Consider the following 20,321-nt stretch of genomic DNA (forward strand, 5'->3'; position numbering starts at 1 on the left):
GCAAACCTCCAAGCTCAGCAACATGGAGTCATCCTGTTCACTACCCATGTTTCCTCCTCCTGCCCTGGCAATGTTCTGCAACGCAGAGGAGTAAGGCATCCACAAAGGATCATCCTTATGTGCTCCTTGTCTCTTGAACCTGGATGCTGCGCCAGGTGCAATAAGTAAATTAGACATCTCTATTAAGTAATCTGTCTAGGGCTCTCATTCTGCCATCTCCTGGACTTTTGTTCTCTAGGCTGAAAATAAATTTTGAAGTAAGAGGCTTCTGCCTTGTTGTTCCCATTATGCCAGCTGGGGCAAATTGACACCAGATTTCTCTTTCATTTCATAATATTCATGTCAAATTTTCTCTTTCCTTTTTCCTTTCTATTGCAACTACCATGGGTTCTGTTGCCTGTCAGATCCTTGTACAAATGGAGTGTGAGCTGTGAATCCCCATCACCACTCACCCCACCAAGACAAGTTGTTAATCCTTTAACACACAGCTGGGTGATACCTAGAGGTCTTATTACTAGGCATGATAAGAGGAAAAACTGCAACTGTATAGAAAGAAGTGCAACTGAAATTGTTTTCCAGCAGACCTCACTTTTGCTGTTGCCTGAGCCTCCTGTCTGTCTGTCCATCTCAGTAGAAGGGAAGGAGCGGGAAGTTCCATGTCAGAGTTACTCCATGGTTCTGCAAATCCAAGGTAAACTGGTGCTGCCTGCAGAAAACTCAGTTATTTTCACATTGGTCTGATGCTTGGCAACAGGAATGCTTTCACCATGAGAGAGGAGGCCATGCCAGGCAGGGGCAAACAGCTGAAGGTTGGAAAGGGGGATGGTACGGTCTGGGGTGACATCCACAGAAATATGGGTTGATAAATGGAAGCTGGCTGGGAAAAGAGTGTGGAGTCCTGTCCCTTCACACATTCAAAACTTGTGTTCCTCCAAGTGGTTGAACAAGCCCCCTTCCTGAGGGCTGAAAAGCCAGATTTATAACCACAGACAGTTTTGGCTGTTCTTCAGGCGTCAGCTTCTTTCATTGGCTGTTGTTGACACTGCAGGGCCCCTACCTACTGCTGGCACCCTGGGCGCAGTCAGCCACGCTGCAGCTGCAGCTCTCCGCTCCAGAGCTGTTTCTCATCACAGCTCATCCTCACTTCCCCCCACAGCTCTAGTCAGCAGCGGCTTGGTCACGCTAGCGTCTCTGCTCAGGAAAGCCTGGTCGTTGGCAAGCAAAGGCTGTGTCCCGGAGAGCAAACAGCGCACAATGTGGCTGACAGCCCTACAGTCTGCAGCCAAGTCACAGCTCCCTTTTGTGCGCACTTAATCAGCTCCTTCTGTTTTGGGCTGCACCACGCTGTTGCTTGGCATCTTCTGTCACACTTCCAGTTGCTCTTAGCAGGACCATGCCCTCCATCTAGTTTCAGTGTTATAGATGTATGTTTTCCAGTCTGCACATCACCCTCCCTAAGTTGTCTTACACAGTTCCTCATCATCCCTTGATGAACACCAGACACCCTGCTCACTGAGTTACTCACTGCTCTATTGGCTGCACCACCACAGGAATCACATTTTCTATTTTCCAGGCCTACAGGCACATTGTTTTGCCGATCCATGCCAAAGTGAAAGAGGCCTTAAGTTGTTCAGGCTCTGCTGTAAAGAAGCAGTTTCAAGTGCCTAAATCTCTATGAATTGGACCTGAAGTCTGGAGCAGCAGTATGGGAAAAAGGGACATCTGCAATAAGCCATCTACAACCCCTTCCAAGGGGTGCAGCAATCCCAAATCCACATGCAGTGCCCGTTTCCAGACCCACGTGGAGGGCAGTTATTGATCCAGGCTGGGTGAGCAGCCAGATTTCACAGCACAGCCAGGCAGTGCCCCTTCTCTGCAGCTACACAGCCCTGGACAGGTGGAGGGAAGGAAAGCACCTGGGAATGTGGTTGCACGATGCTGGGAAGCTGCACGTACGCAGCGTAGCTGTTGTAATGGCAGCCCTCACCTTCACCCAGCTCATTTGCTGGTGCCCAGCTGGTTTGCCCTCGAGGGGTGATGTTTCAACAGGAGGACACCACAGACGCTCAGCTGGAGTGGGGCAGCCGCCACGCCAGCGAGGTTGCCATAATAGTGTGCCCAGCCAACCCAGACCCAGGAGACCCAGGGTTGTGGTCAGATGGCCCGCAGGCATGGCCAACAGCAAAGTCAGGTTTGACACCCTGGTGCAATGTGGAGAGGGAGCTCTCAGCTCCTCTGCAGGCAGAGCTGAAACACACCAGCTGGTCGAAGGCATGCTGGGGACCTGAGGCCTGTTGGTGCTTGTCCTGGTTGCAGACGGAGGAGGCTAGGGACTGGATCGACCCAAAGTTGGTTTGGCAGTGAGATGTTACCAGCAGTGGGAGCCTGGAGAGCCACCTTTGTGAGGTGCTGTGGAGAGGTAGGGCTTCCTCCAGCCACCCAGTTTTGCTGTGATAATGGCCAGTGTGACAGCACTCTGCAAAACATCCACTCGAAACCGCTCTGGCAGGTGATGGGGGGAGCCAGAGCTGGGGAGGGTGTTGTGGCTACCGAAAAGGAGTGGTGGGTGTTGGCATACCCTGAGCATACTCTTCCCCAGCTCAGTGAAGGCAGGACCAGAGCAGTATGGTATGTCCCCCAGGGAGGAGATGCTTTGAGAGGCCTCAGGATCCCCATTCTCATCCCCAAGCCACTGCTTGCTCACCCACTATCCTGTCTCGCTCTGGCCAGGCCAACTCTGCCTCTGCCTCTTGTCCCACATGCCTCACCCTTCATTCCCATCAGCTCTGCTGTTCCATGGTATTACAGCGCTGGGTGATTCTCCTTAGTGGATTTCATGGTGTTCCCCGAAGCGTGCTCACACAACCCAGAAGACTGAACAACACTGCATTAAAAAAGAAAGTAAGAAAGGAAAGCATTGCATTTCATGTTTCAGTCTCTTGGAGGGACCAAAGAGTATCTCGTCTTTAGAAGCACTTCCAGAAAGTTAAAAAGAAAAAGACAAGCTTGGCTGTGAACCATAGTGCATGTTCTGCTTTCCACCTTCCCCCAGGATTCATCCTTCCCTGCCCACTGCAGGTACCCACACCCTGGCACAGTGCTGAGGCTCTGCAGGGCTGGGCTGAGACGCCCTTCCCTGGGCACTCAGGACAGCAAGAGAGGCCCTGCAAACACACAGGGGTCGGCATTGGGCAGACCCGTGCCAGGCCAAAAAACCCAAAGAAGCCAACTTTTCTGAACCATTTTCGAGTATCCCCTGAAAAGGGTGAGCACATGCCCAGCAAACTGGGCCACCCCATCTCCAGCAGCTCTCACCCCTACCCAGAGGGTGCTGCTGGCACACTGCTGGCTGACAGCCTGCCTTTCTCGGAAAGCATCCCATTTCCCCATGGGGAGTATCACTCTGAGCCAGCGGCCACCCTCCTGCCTGCAAGAGGGACAGCCAAATCACAACACAGCCGAGCATCCTCACCCACTTCTACTTCTGGGAAGAGCAGCACAGAGCCCAGCGTCTTGGTTTCACTCTGAGGGGTAAAACCATCTGTTCCATAACTGAACTGAGACGCAGCCATGTGGCAGGCACAGCCTGACCTTTCTGCAGCAGGAGATCGTCATGTTTCCAAAGGGGAAATGGCGACTCAGTGGGGAGCTGGTTAGAATTCAGGGCCAGTTCTCGAGAGCGTCCCCAGATAGCTGCAGCCCACCAGCTTTGGTCAGTCATGCTCTTCACTTACATTGCCTGCTTTCAAGAAGGTTGAGCCTGGCATTTTTGAGGCTGGCCTGAGCCAAACTGCAACAACCCTGGGTATGTGTGTAGAGGGTTTAGGTTTCCCCTGGCAGGGCTGCTCCAGCTGGCCCAGGGCCCTGCGATTCACTGCAGAGCTGTATGGCGGCAGTTTGGATCTACCCTTGCTTGACTAGGGGTTTATTATTAGTTTGGAAGGAGGAGGCCTGGGGGCAAGGTTTCATCCCCATCTTCCACTGACCTTTTTCTCCCAGGCTAAATGACACTTCCTTTTGTCCCCCATTCCTCTGTCAAAAAACATGGGCTCTGTTGCCTTCCCAGCGTTAGTCATCGCTCTTTGGGGAGATAAAGTCTTTCTGCAAGCCATCTCCTTCACATGACAGCTAGCAGCCTTATAGGCATGGCAGCCCACCTTCTAGCCTTCATCCCAAATTCCTTTATGTGCCCAAGAGGCCAGGGGAGCTGTGGGAGCAGATGGTGGGAGATACCTGACAGCTGATCCTCTAGCACCTCACAGCTCCATGCAGCTCCATCCAGCATAACCAAGTGATTGCAGAGACCTGGCCTGCCTCTCCCCCTGGCCAAGGGCTTGACAATTCTGAAGCCACTCTTTCCAACCCCATTGCACTGAGTGAACCAGTGCCAGCACGGATCCTGACCTTGCTCAGGCCACAATACATGTAGGGCCCAGGAGCAACAGGTTTGCGGTACCCAAAGGACAGAGTTGCCCCAAAGCAACAATGGCTGCTGTCAGTTCCCATCCTCTTGCCTTCTTGTACCTTTGTGAATCCTTTAACAGCTTGCAGTACCTAAAGATCCTCTCAGTCCAGGCTACTGGAAGCTCACAGGGCTTCCCTGCTGGTCTTGGGAACTCGAGGAGGTGTCTTTCAGGAAGCCTCAGAGTGATGGACAATGCACAACACAAGAAGAGATGAAGGTTGGTGTTTGGTGAGACCAGATCCCTTTAGCACAGTACCCTGACCTGCCAGAGGGCTGCCCCAGACATCTGGAGATGAAAATCAGTCCTGGCGTCTCTGCTCCTTTCTCTCTGGTTCATCTCCAGGGCTGTGCTTGGAGGGTCTGAGCAGCAAGGACAGACACACTGTCCTCGATGGTGCTCCTTGGATGATCCCGCCTGGGCCCAGGTATGTCAACATGCTCCTTTGCCCTGAGGGGTCCCTGCAGGCAAGCAGTAATCCCAAGGCAGAGGGACAGGGAACAGGTAGCCCAGGACATGTAGCTAGGTGGCCCAGCACCAGGATGGGAGGCTCAGCCTCACTGCCCAGCAAGAGATAGTGTTGGCACTGGTGTGACAGGCTCCCAGCACAGCCAGAGAGCAGAACGAGATGGGACCACAGCAGCAGCAGAGGTCCTGCACAAGCCGCCCATCTCCTCCCCAACCCACCAGCTACATCACAAGGATGCTGCATAGCTCAGTCTATGTGGAGGTTGTAGCAAAGCTCAGTAGGGGGTGTTTCAGCCAGAGAGATTTCTGGAAGGTGCCGGGTGCCATCTGTGGTTTTCCTGCTGTGGATGGGGTCCATGCAGGGCTGAGGGAAGGAAGAGAGTGGATAGCAATGAAGCAATGGAGAGTGTGAAGGAAGGCCAACTGAGATACCCTGAGAAATGAAGCAAGTAATAACATCCCAGAGAAACACAGTGCTCCGCTCCCAGCCAGGCCCACTCCTGGAGCTGCCAAAAAGTCATCCTTGGCTCAGAGGCAGGCAGTCATAAATGAGGGGAGAAACTTCACAGGGAGGGAAGGTTTTACCTGTCGAGCAAGTTCAGGAGTACCTTCACCCACCAGCTGGGAGTGTTGAGCACAGTGAGGTGGGCAGTTCTCCCACCACAGCCTTCAGCACTGCAGAAGGAGGAAGAGGAGAGGGGGAGCAGCAGCCCTGTTTCCTCTGTGGCATCCAAGCCAAGAGACTGGCTGGGCCATTTGGAGAGGGGACCAACCCCTAGGGAAGGTGTGGTGGGCACCTGGGCCAAGTGAGGTAACCTCTTATTATTAGTGGGAAGGGTGAGTGCCTTCGCAGTCTTTGGCAGGTGGCTTCTGTTTTTTGCCACCCTCCTTGGAGTCAAACCTTCACAGCTGGAAAAGAGGTCCTGTCCACTTGTAGAGCTGACCCCCAGCTGCCCTGCCCCATCAGCCCCAATGGGTCCTTCTCCCAGCCACTGCTTTGCCTCCTGAGCTGCTCATCCCTGTTCATGGGTGCAGGTCCTCTTCGACTTGTTCAGCAGGTAAAACCTTCCCTGCCCACAAAGCTGAGCTTGCACCCCCAGGGCAGCCCAATAAAGCACAACGTGGGGCAAGGCCCTGTTCTGCTCTCTGCTATTTTTTCTTCTCTTTCCCCCAAATAAAAAGATCACCACAAAGAGAGACAAACGCCTTTGTTTCCAAAGCGGGAAGGACTGTCAGAATGGCATGTCTCTCTGCGTCTCATCAGGGGTTAGATACATCCCTGAGGGCCATGGGGAGCCCTGCCATGCAGCACAAGTCCTTGCTGACAGTGCTATTGTTAAGAAGGGGTGCATTTTGGGAGGGCTGGGGCTTTTGCCCCCTGCTCGTTTCTCTCCAGGAAAATCACAACTGATGCTGCTTGCCCAGGGAGACTTCCCTTCCTGACAACTCTTACCCCAAACAGACACTAGCTTGGCAGTTGACAAGGAGTGTGCAGGGAGGCCCCCATTTCTGGACCTCTCCATGTGCCCCTGGGTTGGCATACACACCATGGGATGCCAAAACTGAGCTCTAAAGAAGTGGCCTTCTCTTGGGGCTGCCCAGCACCAAGCTCATGCCGCTCCAACCCAACATCTGCACCCAGCAGTGGCCCTTGGGTTGCTTCTTCCAGGAGCTCTCAGGCAGCAGAGCCAGTGAAACCTTGCCCATGTTGGGGGATGCCTAGCCCAGAGCTTGGGTTAGGGTTGTGTCCTGCAAAGGGTCTGTCCCACTCAGGGCAAGTTTATACAACTGCAGACCCTGTAGGGACGTTGCTTTCCCTCTAAGGTTACCTCCTTATCATGGGCTTGACCTGAGAACTACTCTCATCTCCCCATCTTCCCTTTGAATGGGAGGAGGTGCATTATATTACAGCTTGAACCTGGCTGACTAAATTTAGCCAGGGCAGAAGCCAGGAGAACCTCCCTGGTTTTCCCTCTTTGCTTTGGTGGGAATGGAAATGACACATCCTGGCTGTCGACTGCTTCTGGAGCAAATGCCCGAGGGCCTGGAGGCCCGTACTTCTCAGATGTCTGGGGTTTTTGAAGATAATCCACCCTGCACAAGAAAACTCTTAGACTGTAGGACTTAAGGCCGTGGACATCCAGAGTGAGGGTAAACAGGCATGAACAAACCCTCTGGAGCCAGGGGTGCAGGGGACACCACATGAACCATGTCGATGTGATCTCTGAAATGTCACCAGCCTGAGGTCTGGGGTGGGAGGGGAAGTCAGGCAGGTTTAGTAACCCTGTTGGGTAACCGTTGTCAGTAGCTGGAGCCAAGGGGAAGTGATAAATGCCCCTCTGCCCAGGAGGGAGCTTCACAGGTGTCCCACTTCTGCTCCTTGATGCCTCTGTCTTGTCATGTCCACAGAGATGTGCCCAGTGCCTTCCCCCATCCTCAGGCAGTGCCTTCTGCCCTCCGCTTCTGGGCTGCACTCCCTTGCAGTCATTTACTTTGCTTCTGCCAAGAGAGAAGCTAAACACATTAATGCATTTCCCAGCTCTGGGGAAGTCTCAGGGATCAGCACCCCAGAGTGTAAGGGCTGAGCCTCCTGCCAGTGGCCTTTGGCCTCAGTGTATCTTGTGAACATGCCGTGGGCTGAACAGACAGCATGGACCTGCCCGACAGACTGGCTACCTATAGGGTACAGAGGGTACATCCAAAGATACCTGGCTGGCTGATGGACTCTCCCTTACCTTCTGTGCTGTGGGAGAAGAGCAGGTCTCATGCTCATGCGAGGAGAACTTGCCACCAAATCACTGGTGCATGGATACTGCAAGTGAATGCCCATCCCTTTTCCCCCAAGATCCTGCTGTGAAGAAGCTAAGCAGAAGCTGATATTATGTCTAATCAACCCCTTGCCCCATCTGTGACCCTACTCCCTACAAAAATGTCTGCCAGCCAGTAGTCCATGGGCCAAAAATGCTTCATACAATCCTCAAAGCTGTCCCACAAAAAAGCACCCCACTCATGCACATGGCCAGGCAGTCAGTTGGCATGTCAAGATCTACCCCTCCAGCCAAAGTCAGAATTTGTCAGTGCTTAGCCTCAATGTCCATCACAAGAGCAAGACTACAAATAGAACAAAAGCCACATTGTTTATTTTGGTGCTGAGTGCATCGACATGCTTCCCTCCCTTCTCCCAAACCACCCAGTTCTGCTGGGATGTGAGCTGATCCTTGGATTTCTCCCAGAAAAATGAGATGGTCCTTTGTTTGGGAAAGGCTGAGGAGCCCAACCCTGCAGCACAAGGCAGGAGAGAGGGAGGGTACATCTGTGCCACCAGTGCTGGGGGAGCATGAGTTTGTGCTCCTGATGAAATTACCACCTCACCAGCTGCTGTTGTGAACCTGCCCGAGCTCCGATCTGGAGGAGAGAACCAAGGAGATCCCAAGTGTGTATTCTATCTTTTGCCATGAGATGTGGACAGTTGACACCTGGACTGGCTGAGTGCCCAAGGCCAACACTTCCCTCTTTTGCCCTGCAAAGCAGGCAAAGCCCAGCTTTGGTGTCAGTGGGGTGCTTCAGTGCCTGCTCTCTGCCCAGGGAGCAGAGGGAGCTGGAGAAGCGTGAGGAATAGCGAGCTCTTGTGTGGGACATGATGATGGATGGACACGTTTGTTGGCAGAGGTAGACATGGCTCTGCAAAGGGCTTCCTTGCAGAGATCCGCCTCAAAAACTCCCAAAAGAGCAACACAGCCACACCACAGCAATGATGCGCCTGTGCCCACCAGCCCCAGAGGGTGCCTGAGCCCCCCTGCAAAGGAGTGAGAACCAACAGTGTTGCAGGGGATGACACATCCCAGTGCTTTCCACTGCATTTTCACTGCACTTTCTAAACTGCGATTGTATCGGAGAGGAGTGCCCTTCGCCTTCGCTCCCCAAATAGTACAAGCCTCGGGGAAGGGAGGTTGCCAAGCCCTGCCGAAACACCCTCCCATTTCAGCAGCTGATCCTGGCAGATAACAGACAGCTTACTAGTGAGAGGCTAATTGTTCCAGCTGGCTGTAGGGTGCCAGGCAGCAGCTGCCTAACAGGGCTCAGTACCACCTAACTCTTTGGGGTACCAAGTGAGGGATGGCACATGCTACTGAAACCCCTGAAGGAGTTTTGGGGGATTGTGGGGGTCCCTGGTCAAGCAGTAGAGGAGAGTCCTGGGCTGCGCTGACTTTGGGGTGCTGCCGCTGCCAGGAGGGTGCATCCCCGCTGGAGAATGACAAGCTGTGCCACCCACATGTCTGCCCAAGGCAATTCTCTTTTCTCCAGCTCTTGCTGCCTGGTGGGGACCTGTTGCCCCTCAGAAAGACCAAGCTGACCTTTTGCCTGCCTTGGCTTCAGCTCAGCTGTGCTGATGCCTTGTAGTCCTATGTGCTTTGGAGGCTCTCCAAGCACAAGATGCGCCCCTAATGCTGGCTCATGGGCTGGCTGCAGACAAACGTGTTCGCCAAAGCAGATGCAATGGTCCACACAGGGTACGTCTCAGTGAGAAAAACATGACATGCTTCAGGCTCCCTGCCGGCTTCACCTTCCAAGCAGCTCTGATGCCGTTTTCTCTGTGTTGAGACTAATATCACAGCCCACACCCTAGGTACCACTTTGCATGCACAAAAAAAGGGTGTTTTCAGGCTTCCTTGTCATTTCTGCTAGCAAAGCCTTTTCAAGGCAATCCTTTTCTTCAGTGTTATCATTCTACACTGGTTTTTACACACATCACTTGCTGAAAAATGGCATGCAGCTGAGTTTCAGTCTCAAGGCTGTTGCAGGAGAACGTGCCTGTATTCCATGAACATAGTTCTCCTGAGCACTGTCTCTTGGGAGAGCTGAAACCCGCATCTGGGTTGCTGTAACATGTTCAAACACAGCGTCCACTTACAGTTTGCATATTAAGTACAGCAAAGAAACCTCTGCCCAGCACATCTCAAAAGTCACTTTAACAGACAATAACCCAAGACATGGAATATGTCTCAGCAGGTCGTTTCTAGGCTTGAAATAGGCCCAATAAATGGCAGGTTTCTAAGGCACTGCAAGGATTTGGGTATTACAGCAGTGCAGAGCTGGTGGCCACAGTCAGTCGATAGCCTGCAGCTCTCCCACTCTGGCACATCAATGCTGAAACATCTGACCCTCCTGCATGGAGCTGCATTTCCTTGCCCTTGAGTTCCTAGCACTAACCAGCAGCCGAGGAATATTCCTTAGTGTCGTACAATATTCCCTTTCCTGCAGACCTTGTACTGGGCTTATGTTGCAGGCCCTCCTGAAATCATTAGCCAACATCCAGACAACTGTTGGCAATGTTTTCCCCTCTATGGTCAGCATTTGCTGAGCTTGTAGCTCTGCTTTCAAAACATGTCATTTCTTAAAGGTTCAGTTTGAAGCCTTGCCTGCAGTGCCTGCACAGCCTGAACAACGCATGCTGCACCACAACTCATTTTCACTTCTACCTTTTCCTTTCTTTCTTTTCAACTTGTTTTATTTAAAGAAAATTGGAAATTTATGCCACTGGTCAGAAGTTGATTTCTCTTTTTCTTTACATGAGAATAATAGTATCAGTTTCAAACTGTGTGGCAGGGTTGTACAAGGTCCCTAATTGTACTTTGTCTACAGGAAAACTTAAGCCTTACGCCATTCACCCTCTAGCTCTCCCGAGTCTGCTGTCCCCCTCTGGCTCAGCAGTGATTGCTCAACCTGCTGCAACACTTTTCTTAACCTGCATTTGCAGCTCTTGGAAATATTCTAGGTGCAGCAACCACCCAGTCCGGGCTGCCTCATTGAGAGCAACCTCTCTGTGTCAAAACCAAGAATGTGCTTTCCTAAAGCATCAGGCCACCCCTCTTTCATTTGCCTTGGCTGTGCTGCCCTGGGCCAAGTGCCCTTAAACCGAAATGCAAATGGCCTGAAGCCTTCCTGACCAGTCACCGCCTGGCTGGGATTAAAGATCTGCTAACTCCAGTGCTCGACTCGCAGTCAGGATCCTTCACGTCCAAGTTAATCGAAGGCCTGGCGCTTTTTTGCTGTGCTGTCAGTATTTCTAGCACCGTCAGGCATGGAGTCCTTCTGCCTATTCCCCAGGTGGAGGAGCTAACCCAGATCAGTGGGTGGCTTCTCGCTGCTCTCTCATGCTAGAAGGGCACTTGAACATCTTGGGCCAACCATCTCCCCGGGCTGACACAGGCTGATCCATGCTGCCTGTGGCTGCAACCCAGCACCTGGCTCCCTCCCTGCCCTCCCAGCCAGGGTACTGTGCCCATACCGGATCCGCAGCGATACCACCCTGACTGGCAGACCAGGAGCACTGCCTTCCCCGCTAACTGCTGTAAGGCCCACCAGGTGTGCCTGGGAGGGTTTACAGCCCAGAGGTGAGATAGAGCCCAATGTGAGCAGCCAGAGGTGCTGGTGAGGAGGTGGGGAGCACAGTTTTGAGGAGCTCCTGGGATGCGCTTTGAGGTGTGTCTAACACATCCCAGTGTCATTAGCGTGAGCAGGAGTCATTCCCGCTTACCCAAGCTGTAACTTCAGGCTCGCCCAGATAAATCACCTTGTCCAGGTACCCTTTGATAACATTTGCAGGATTATCTTCACCACTGGGGAACACATTTCCATACTGATTTAATGAAAGCACAGATTCTGGAGTCAGCAGGAGCCAGAGACTCACAGACAGCTCCTAATCCAGGAAACTGGATGTGGTTGGAAATATTTCAGCAGGCAAAGCTCATGTGGCTTATTCCTGATGTGAGGCTCTGTGTCCATGAGATAATAAACTTGTGTTTAGTGCACCTAATCCTGAATTTAAAATACCACAGCCCACATAACACAAAGTGGCTGAACAGGTACAAAGACGGTCTCCCAGTGGAAAGATGTTGCAAATCACTGAAGGAGTAATTGCAGCTGAAACAGGCTTTTGCCAGCTGGAGAGTAATGTATACAGGTGGATTTTGGTCACGTAGTCCACGGGCTTTTCAGACAGGCCCTTTCCCAGTCCTCCAAGGTCATGACTTGGGATGCCCTGTCTATTGTTGCATCCCTCACAAGCAGATTTGGAGGTAGATCTTCTCTCTTTTGCTTCAGACACTTGCCTGACTGGGCTATTTCTTTGGCAGCTGCCAAACCACCTTGGTTAGAGCCACTCAACAGCTCAGCCCAGCAGTTCAACTCAACCCCACAACTTGCAGTAGCTGGACTCCAGCCCTCAGCATGAAGGACCAGTCTGGGTATTCTGAGGCACACCAGTGCCTATCAGCTAGACCAGAAGGCACGCCCGAAATCAAAGCTACTCACAGTAATGAAACTCACCCTTAGCAATCCCTCTTTCACCTAAGCTTGGAGGTTGGGGGGGTGGGGATGTCCATGAAGAAGGCTTGGAGCTCAAGAAATCATGCCATCTCAGCATAGAGAGATCAGCACAGGCTCTTTGGGTGTCAAGGAGAGTGCAGGAAGAAGGCGGAGTCCCTGGAAGAAGATCTACAAAGAAGACCATGGGCAGCCCTAGCTACACATGGGGATGGTCCAGTCCCTTCTACAAGAATGATGGGTCACAGCCAGCGTTGGGGGAGGAGCTCAGGCCCCAAAGGCAGCAGCAGTTCCTGAAAGACTGTCTGGGAATTGCTCACCATACAAGGGCAATTTGCACTTTCCAAGGAGGAGTGAACAGATAGGGACATTATGCAAGGAAAGGCTAGCAAGAGGACAGCAAGTTGCTCCCAGGAGCCAGGCTGTCTCTGAAGCATGGGCCACAGTGGAGGTGCCCAGGGTCAGGCCCTGAGTGGGATGCCTAACCCCTGGCATAGGACATGCTTGGTGGGGTCTTTGCTGTGATTTCTGTCCTTGCACACATGTGCTGGCTGTGAATTTGGTCTGCCCCTGTCATGGCAGCTGGGTCTTCTACACCCCCATCTCCTGGTCCTGTCCTGTCCAGAACACACAATCCCAGTTTGGAGAAAGCAGGTGCAAATGCAAACACCACCTGCCTCACCCTCATAACCAGAGATAAGGCACTGCTGAAGTAGTATCCCACAGACATTACTCCCTTCTCCACACTTGCGGCTCCCTCTGGCCAAGAGTTTGGCATGGCCACAGGCACTGTTTGCAGCAACAGCATCAGGTCCAGTCACTCCCTTTGGCTCAGGCAAAGAAGGTCTTTTGCTTCCCCATGCACGATGCAGATCAATGGCTCTCCCTCTAATACAAAGTAAGGATTTCCCATGTGATGCAGGAGAGCTCTCCTAGTGAGGAATAGCCTGGCTGGAGGGGTGGAGGAAAAGTGACCTATCCCACTGTTGAGTTCCCACACAGCAGGATAAGCCTATGCCACCAAGGTCTGCTGTGATCTGTCCTCATCTTCCTCATCTCCATCCTTTGCAGATTGGATGGGCTGATAATCTGCTGGCACATGCCCTAGCTGGCTGACCCACTGCACACTGATAAGGAATGAGGTGACAGAAGGTGAAGTTTGCCAGCTCTAGTCAGCCTGGCTCTGCCCTTCTCAACCCACAGTGGCTCTTTCTATAACACATTGCTCCTTAAAATAATGGGCAAGCACCTCTGCATCTTCAGTGTGGTGGAGCAGGTGTCAGTGCAGTTGGGGACACCATCTCTGTCTGGTGTCTCATCAGGGTGAGCAGGGACTCTCCCTGCCCTGAATTCAGCCATACCTTGTGAGGACGCTGGTCCTGGAGCTTTAGATTTTGTCACCTCATCATGGTGGCCAATCCAGAGGTGGGAAGGGAGACATGGCATTGTACTGATGGAGGTAGCTCGTGGCCTACAGTCAATGGGAAACTCCATGGCCTCCTTGCCTGTGGTATTGGCCTGTTGTGCTAATGTCATTTAATTCAAGGCTCCCTGAAAGCCAATGGAGACACCTGAACCTCCATCAGACAAACACAGGCTGCCTAAGGTAGACTCAAGTCTGAATAGCCCTTCCAGTGCCTCCTCTGGGATGGTATCCCTTCACTCATTATCAGCTGTTATCTGTGAGCTGGTCTCTAATCTTCCCAGCAGCATTTGGAGGAAGGTCCCTGGACAGGTATGACTCAAGAAGCTGGTAGCTGCTAAGGCTGGGTTACAGTGCTCAGCTGCCAGAAATGCTTCAGGAAAAACAGAATCTACCCCTGACCTTTTAAATGGCTTCCCCCATCTCCAGCTCTAAGTGAGCAAGTATCTACACATTTCCCTTCCCTGTCCAACATTTCTTGCAAGAGAACAGTCCCTCCTAGTCCAGCCCCTGCAACCTGCTAGATCATGGCTCCAGCAGCAGATCATCTCCTTGGAGAGATGTTTGGGTCCTTTGCAAGGGTTTGGTCTCACAAAATCTTGAATTTGAAAGGAATTGATTTAATCATACATACAGCCTGAGCAGAGGGAAGCTGGCTCTTGTTACTTTTTCTCCTGCTGGTATGGAGCACTTCTCCTAATCCCACACCACATGGAAGGGATCAGGCTCAAGGGCTGAACCCTGAGGCAGATTTCCAGAAGCGGAAAGAGGGAGCGGGCATGTCAGAGCAGAGAAGCCCACTTTGGCCTTTACTCCAGTCACAGTGGGGTGATCCGTGACCTGGCCAAAGGCTGCAGGCTGTCCATGCCCTCCGCAGCTCCAGCAGGCAGGAGGGTCTCCCTGCTAGTTCTGCTGGCATTGATGGAACCAACTGGAAATACCCAGGAATGACAGCCTCTGGGGTCGTGCTTGACAGGGGTAAGATGGATGGGGACTATCATGTCCTCAGCAGAGGGGGAACTGATGGGCCTCATAGAAAGGGAAGAAGAAAGTGTTTCAGTGAGTTTCAGTTCTGGGCCTCTTAAGGAAATCACAGAGCATCTTGTGATTTAGAGACAAATATGCAAGACAAGGAGAGCTTTAAGCCACAGGCTTGGCCCACTGCCTGAATTTTTTCCCTCATCTTTCAGCGTAATTACAGTTGAGCCATGTAGTAATTGAGTAATTTTTTCCAAAGGAATCCTTTCACCCAGAGTGAATCATACTTGCCACAAAGGAACATGGAGGCAGATAAAAGACATATAGATCCTATGGCTTATTGTGATAGAGCATTTTTCCCCCATCCCCTTGTTCCTCAGCCCCCCAGGTGTGTCCAGGACAGGTGCAAGAACCAGGCACCGAGCTTTCCTGGATAATTCCTCCCCACCCCTCCAAGATGGCTTCCTTCTGGCTTGCTGTGCCCTACAGCCAAGATGAACTGCATGGTTTGGAGGGCATCTAAGGGTTCTGCGTAATAAGGACTGTTTTCGCTGCTTTGGTTCCTGTACCTACAAAGGCAGGTGGTAGGGGCTGGGTCAGCAGCTGGACAGCCTCCAGGGACAGCAAGGCTTGATAGTGCAGCTGGGTGACCCTGGATCCAGCTTCAGTCCTCTGCTCCTGGGTTTTCACCTGGACCACAAACAGTTTCTGAGGTACTGTGTGTGCTCAGTGATATTTCTTCTGCTCCTGATTTAGCCAGAGCTGAAGAGCCCAGCCCTCCTCACAGACCCTTCCCGCCAAGTCTCAATCCATCTGACCATTTTCCATGTGGGATAAAAGCCTTGGATAGTAAAACACTCATTGTAAAACTATTTTCCGTTGGATTCATGGCCACACACAGCTGGATCTCCTCCCGGAGTGCCCGACAGCCTGCTTGGAAGGGTTGGGTTTAGCATCCTGGAGAGGAGCCTGGGTGAGGGTGGGAGGAGGCAGCTCTGCCTGATAGGCCCTCCCTGCCCCCAAAACTAACCCCTCCCACCCTTTCCTCGGTCTGATTGGCCGGGGGGGGGTGGAGAAGGGCTGGGACAACTCAGCTCTTCATCTATTTAAAGGCAAGGGTGGGGCCCCTTCAGCTGCTTGCCTAGGACTTTTGCACTTTGGTGGAGAGGAGCATTAGCCTGCAGAGCAGCACCATGTCTTGCGTGAGTAGAGGAAGGGATGGGGCAGCTTTGCTTCGTGGAGTGGGACTGTGGGGAATGTGTTGGCTTGCTGTGAGGGTACTTGCACTGTCTTCCTCCATCTTCTCATCGACCCCTGTGTCAGAGGGACTGCTAGAGCTGGTAGCCTACTGCTAGGGAGGAATGATCCCTGCTGCATGCCTTACAGAGAGGGGGCTGCTATTTCTTTTTCTAGCAGGAGTGGTTTTTTTCCCTGCAGGATCCCTTTGGGTACATATATGGGGGGTCCTTGCTGGGTTGGCTCCCAAGCTGGCATAATCTGTTTTACAGCAGCTCTACTCTGGGGAAGCAGCTGCAGTAATCTTTATTGTCTCTAAGCATCTTTTCTGGGCAGCCTTACTGCTTGTTTCCTGGCTGAAGTTTTCATGAGTCACTGAATTGTTCCCTCTTTCTCATAAGGAAATGTGCTGTACAGAAGTGTCCTTTTGTGAGTGTCAAAGACTGCTGAGGAGATGCTTGTGTCAGAAGAGATTCCACTTCTTTAATTTATCTTTCATTAGACTGAGGGTGATTAATCAAGGAGTGACCCAAGTACAAGCTTATTTAAGTGGGATGGGGGAAAGACTCTTAGTATTCTTGGGGTCTTGCTTCTGCTGTGGTAGAAAATGAGTACATATGGTTTTACCAAGGTATTTTAGCTCTCCTAGAGAGAAGGTGGGGAAAGATGGGTACATGAAGCAGGACAATATTCTTGCAAAGGCTGAGCCTACAAAAAAAACCCAAACAAAAACACAAACAACAAACCCTTGGGAGCTGGGGAGCAAAGTGTCTGAGCCCCTGGACCTGGGCAAGGCTTGGAGTTCAAATTCAAGCCAGGGGAAGGGAGGGGAGGCTCCATCCATGCACAGCTAGGCTTGTGTGGGATGATGTGAGACCCACAAGGCACACAAGTGTGTTTGGGATAGGGTGGGTGTGATGGGAGCTTGCAGGTACTTATCCTTCACTGCTGTGAAATACAGATATGTTGATAAGAGCAGTGGGAGAAAGGTTGGGAAATCGGGCACATGTCCCATGTGACTGGGGTAGCTTCTCTGGGATGTCCCTGGTGCAATGCCCTAGGGGAAGGGAGTTTCCCTGTCTCCAGCCGTACAAGCGAGGCACTGTCTTGCAAGGCAGCAAGGAGAGCTGCCAAGCCAGCAGGTACTGAGGTAACATCTCTGCCTTCGCATTCCCCAGGGACCAGTATGCAGCAACTTGGGTCTCAAGCCTGGCCAGCGCCTCACTGTCAAGGGGAAAATTGCACCAAGTGCCAAGAGGTAAGCTGTGCTGTGCTGCCCGGGCATGGCCAAAGCACCACACTGGGTTGCCCTCTGCTGGTGGAGGACAGAAGGAATCCCTCCCCTGGGTAGGAAAGGAGCAGCTTTGGAAGGAGTTAACCAGGGGTTAACTTCCCAGTGAGTCACTGCCTAATGCACTTTGCAGATGCACTTTACTGCCAAGGGATAAGCCAAAGCAGATGTGAAGCTCCAGCTGTGTGCACTGGCAGTGACCACATCCTCTCTAGTGCAGGGTAAAGGAAATGGAAGCTGTCTATACTGAGATTTGGGTTAAAATCATCCCCACAGCCACATCCTCTCCCCTGCACGAAGATGGCCAGTAGCAGGGATACTGTTATGGTGCCTTGCTTCACTGCACAAGAGGAGATTATAGCCCAAACAGTTGGGAGGTCTTGGGTGCTCTGAGCCACTGCTGATGGTGCAAATGGAAAGGCTGCATGTTGCAGCAGGGGGTCTCAGTGCTGAAATTTGCTTTCACCCAGTGGAGATGCCTCTCAGATGCTGGTGGGGAAGGGAGGGAGGAAGGTGGTGAGCAGACAGGTGGGATTAAATGGAAATGCGCTCCTAATGCTGCAGGGATCAGGGTGTCTGGGGTCCCTGGGGAAGCTGCTGCAGCACACTCCAACCTTTGTGCAGGTCTGTGGCTGGTGGGGCCCCTTGATGGGTAAGGTGGAGCCTATAGCTGCTGTACCAGCACTAGCGGTGTTCCAGGAAACATGTCCCAGCTCTTCCCAGTGCCTTTGAAGTTTGATAGCATCAGAGTGAAGCCTCCTGGGCTTTCTCTTGCCAAATAATTTGCCTCTTCTCATCTGGGTAAGAGGCCTGGAGGCAAGGTGGACACTGGGCTAGGAAGCTGCTTCCTCCCACTGACATTGCAGATGCTTTGGGATAGCTAATGACATGGTAATTATTTCAGCTGCCTGCAGGGTGGGGAGAAGGCAGTGGCTGTCTGGCAGGATGCAGCACCAGCTAACTGTTTGGGGCTGAAAGGAAATCTGTGAAAAGCAACTGACTCCTTGGGAGCTGGTTTGAGTGCAGAATAACTCCCTCTTCAGGTCTCTAAGTGCTGAACCTTTCTCTCAAAAGTTTTGTGGAAACTAAGTCTCTCCTAGGGATGATCCTGTGGGGCCTATCACCCCAGCAGAGGAGAGCACCCTTTACTGACACAGAACTATCTTTTTAGGGAAGCTGTGTAGTTTAGCAAAGGGTTTCTCTTTGGTTACCCTCAGCTGCGCTTGAAGCAACAGACCCAGAGATGCTCATGGTAATCAGCAACATGTTACCATAGTATTGATTAAAACAGCATTGATATATTCTTTCTCTGCAGCTTTGTGATGAATCTGGGGAAGGATGCTTCCCACCTTGGACTTCACTTCAACCCCCGTTTTGATGCTCATGGTGATGTGAACACCATCGTGTGCAACTCAAAGAAGGTGGAAGAGTGGGGTGCAGAGCACAGGGAGACTGTCTTCCCTTTCCAGAAGGGGGGCACAGCAGAGGTGAGGCCTGGGACACATTCTCTGTCCATGCCCTGGTGAAGGGAGGATGTTTGACACAGGGCACCCAACTGCAGGGACTGTCTCAGGATTGTCTGTACAGGAGGTGGCTGACTTCTTCTTGGCCAGTGCCACCACGCAGGGCTCTGAGCAGTGATCAAATGTGCAAGCTCTGTCTAGCTCTAAGGGATGTTACTGTTGAACTGATCAGGGAATAGGCATCTCCTGGGAGACCAGAATAACACTCCTGCTCTTGAAGAGCAGGTTACGCTGCTGAGCATGTTCACCCTGCAAAGAGAGGGTGGCACAGAAATGCTGTGGAGGGGAGAGGCTTGAGGGTATCTTGGCAGAAACTTTCTCTGACTTTTCCATTTGTCTTGCAGATCACTTTTGGCATCAATCAAAATGATGTGACAGTCCACCTGCCAGGCCACCAGTTCACATTCCCTAACCGACTTGGTCTCTCTGTCTTTGACTACTTTGATACACAAGGGGACTTCACACTTCAGTCCCTCAGCTGGGAATAACTTCCTCTGACACCTCCATCTCAAAGATACAGAAAAAGTGATCAATAAACAAGAGTTTTGCTCTACCCAGTCTCAATCTCCTCTTTCATACTGCAAGTCCACATAGGTTGGTCACCTTGATGGAGGGGTGGAGGGTAGCCAAGTTTGCTCAAGTACCATATGTGGGTGGGATCATGCCAGCCTTGGCCCTTAAAGTCATGGATGGAGAGGAGGGTGAGGGTCAAAAGCCTGGAAGCGCAGAAGGTGAAAATCCCAAGGAGAGTCTCAGCAGGAAACAGTGGGGTTAGATGTGACTTGGGGGAGGAGTGGAAGGGTCTCTTAGGCAAAGTCACCCACTCTTGATATCTAGACTGACACCTTACCCTGCCTGAGTAAAATGTTTTGATTAAATCTATCTCTTCCTAAACCAAGCATCCATGGCTGGCCTTGGACAGCTTTGAGCTGCTGTGCTAGGCAAACCTAGTGGGGTGTGGAGTGAGGGGAAAGTCCTCAGTTGTGCTACCTTTGGCCTGCACCCCTCTGTGGACACAGGTCCTACTCAAGACACAGCTCTCCTATGTTATCTTGGGAATTCTTGCTGCTGCATGAGCACAACAGTAGAAAAGGATGCCTTGTTGAGTGTGATGAAGCATGTGCTGGGCTCCTCATCCAAATCCTTGCTTCCAGCAACTGCAGAAGTATGCATACTGTTGGGCCATAGCTCATGTAGCACACAAGGGCAGTAACCTGGCAGGGTTTGGGTTTTTTTCTGCCCCATATGCCTTGCCCTGGTCCAGCTAGAGCTGGGAGAGGTAGCAATGCCCAGCTGGTGTCTGGGATGCTAAGGATGTGTCCACTATGCTTTTGTAACTCCTTCACTTACATTAGCCCAAAGGAGCCTGAGCATTTCTCAGTCTGAACTGAGGTTAGCCTCTGAGGAGCCTGGAGATGATGAGGCATGTTTAATGTTACAGCATAGTCCTCACGGGGCTGTGGGTTGTTACCCAAGGTGTCAGCCAGCAGCTGCCTTGGGGGGGTCTCCCAGTCTCATGCTGCTTTGGCAGTAATGACTACTGCTGTTGGGCAGGCTGTGCCTGGTGGGCATAGGAAAGGTGGAAGCTGCTCTTTCCACAGTGCACAGCATTT

The 20,321-nt window shown here is 52.0% G+C and overlaps 1 protein-coding gene across 1 annotated transcript; it reads left to right on the forward strand.

Annotated features, from left to right (window-relative positions):
- The first annotated feature begins 15,790 nt into the window (after nucleotides 1–15,790).
- Nucleotides 15,791–19,261, forward strand: LGALS1 (galectin 1). The gene is made up of 4 exons (XM_074825374.1): nucleotides 15,791–15,860; nucleotides 17,073–17,152; nucleotides 18,501–18,672; nucleotides 19,053–19,261. The coding sequence occupies exons 1-4, from the start codon at nucleotides 15,852–15,854 to the stop codon at nucleotides 19,194–19,196; spliced, it is 405 nt and encodes a 134-aa protein (XP_074681475.1). The 5' UTR covers nucleotides 15,791–15,851; the 3' UTR covers nucleotides 19,197–19,261.
- Nucleotides 19,262–20,321: the final 1,060 nt, after the last annotated feature.

Source organism: Strix aluco, chromosome 5 (genome assembly GCF_031877795.1).
Source record: "Strix aluco isolate bStrAlu1 chromosome 5, bStrAlu1.hap1, whole genome shotgun sequence".
Classification (NCBI taxonomy): domain Eukaryota; kingdom Metazoa; phylum Chordata; class Aves; order Strigiformes; family Strigidae; genus Strix; species Strix aluco.

What these genes read in the sequence shown, in the direction of transcription:
- LGALS1 (XM_074825374.1), top strand. An exon ending in ATTGCACCAAGTGCCAAGAG is followed by an intron (nt 17,153 to 18,500) that starts GTAAGCTGTGCT and finishes CTTTCTCTGCAG; the next exon opens with CTTTGTGATGAATCTGGGGA. An exon ending in AGAAGGGGGGCACAGCAGAG is followed by an intron (nt 18,673 to 19,052) that starts GTGAGGCCTGGG and finishes TTTGTCTTGCAG; the next exon opens with ATCACTTTTGGCATCAATCA.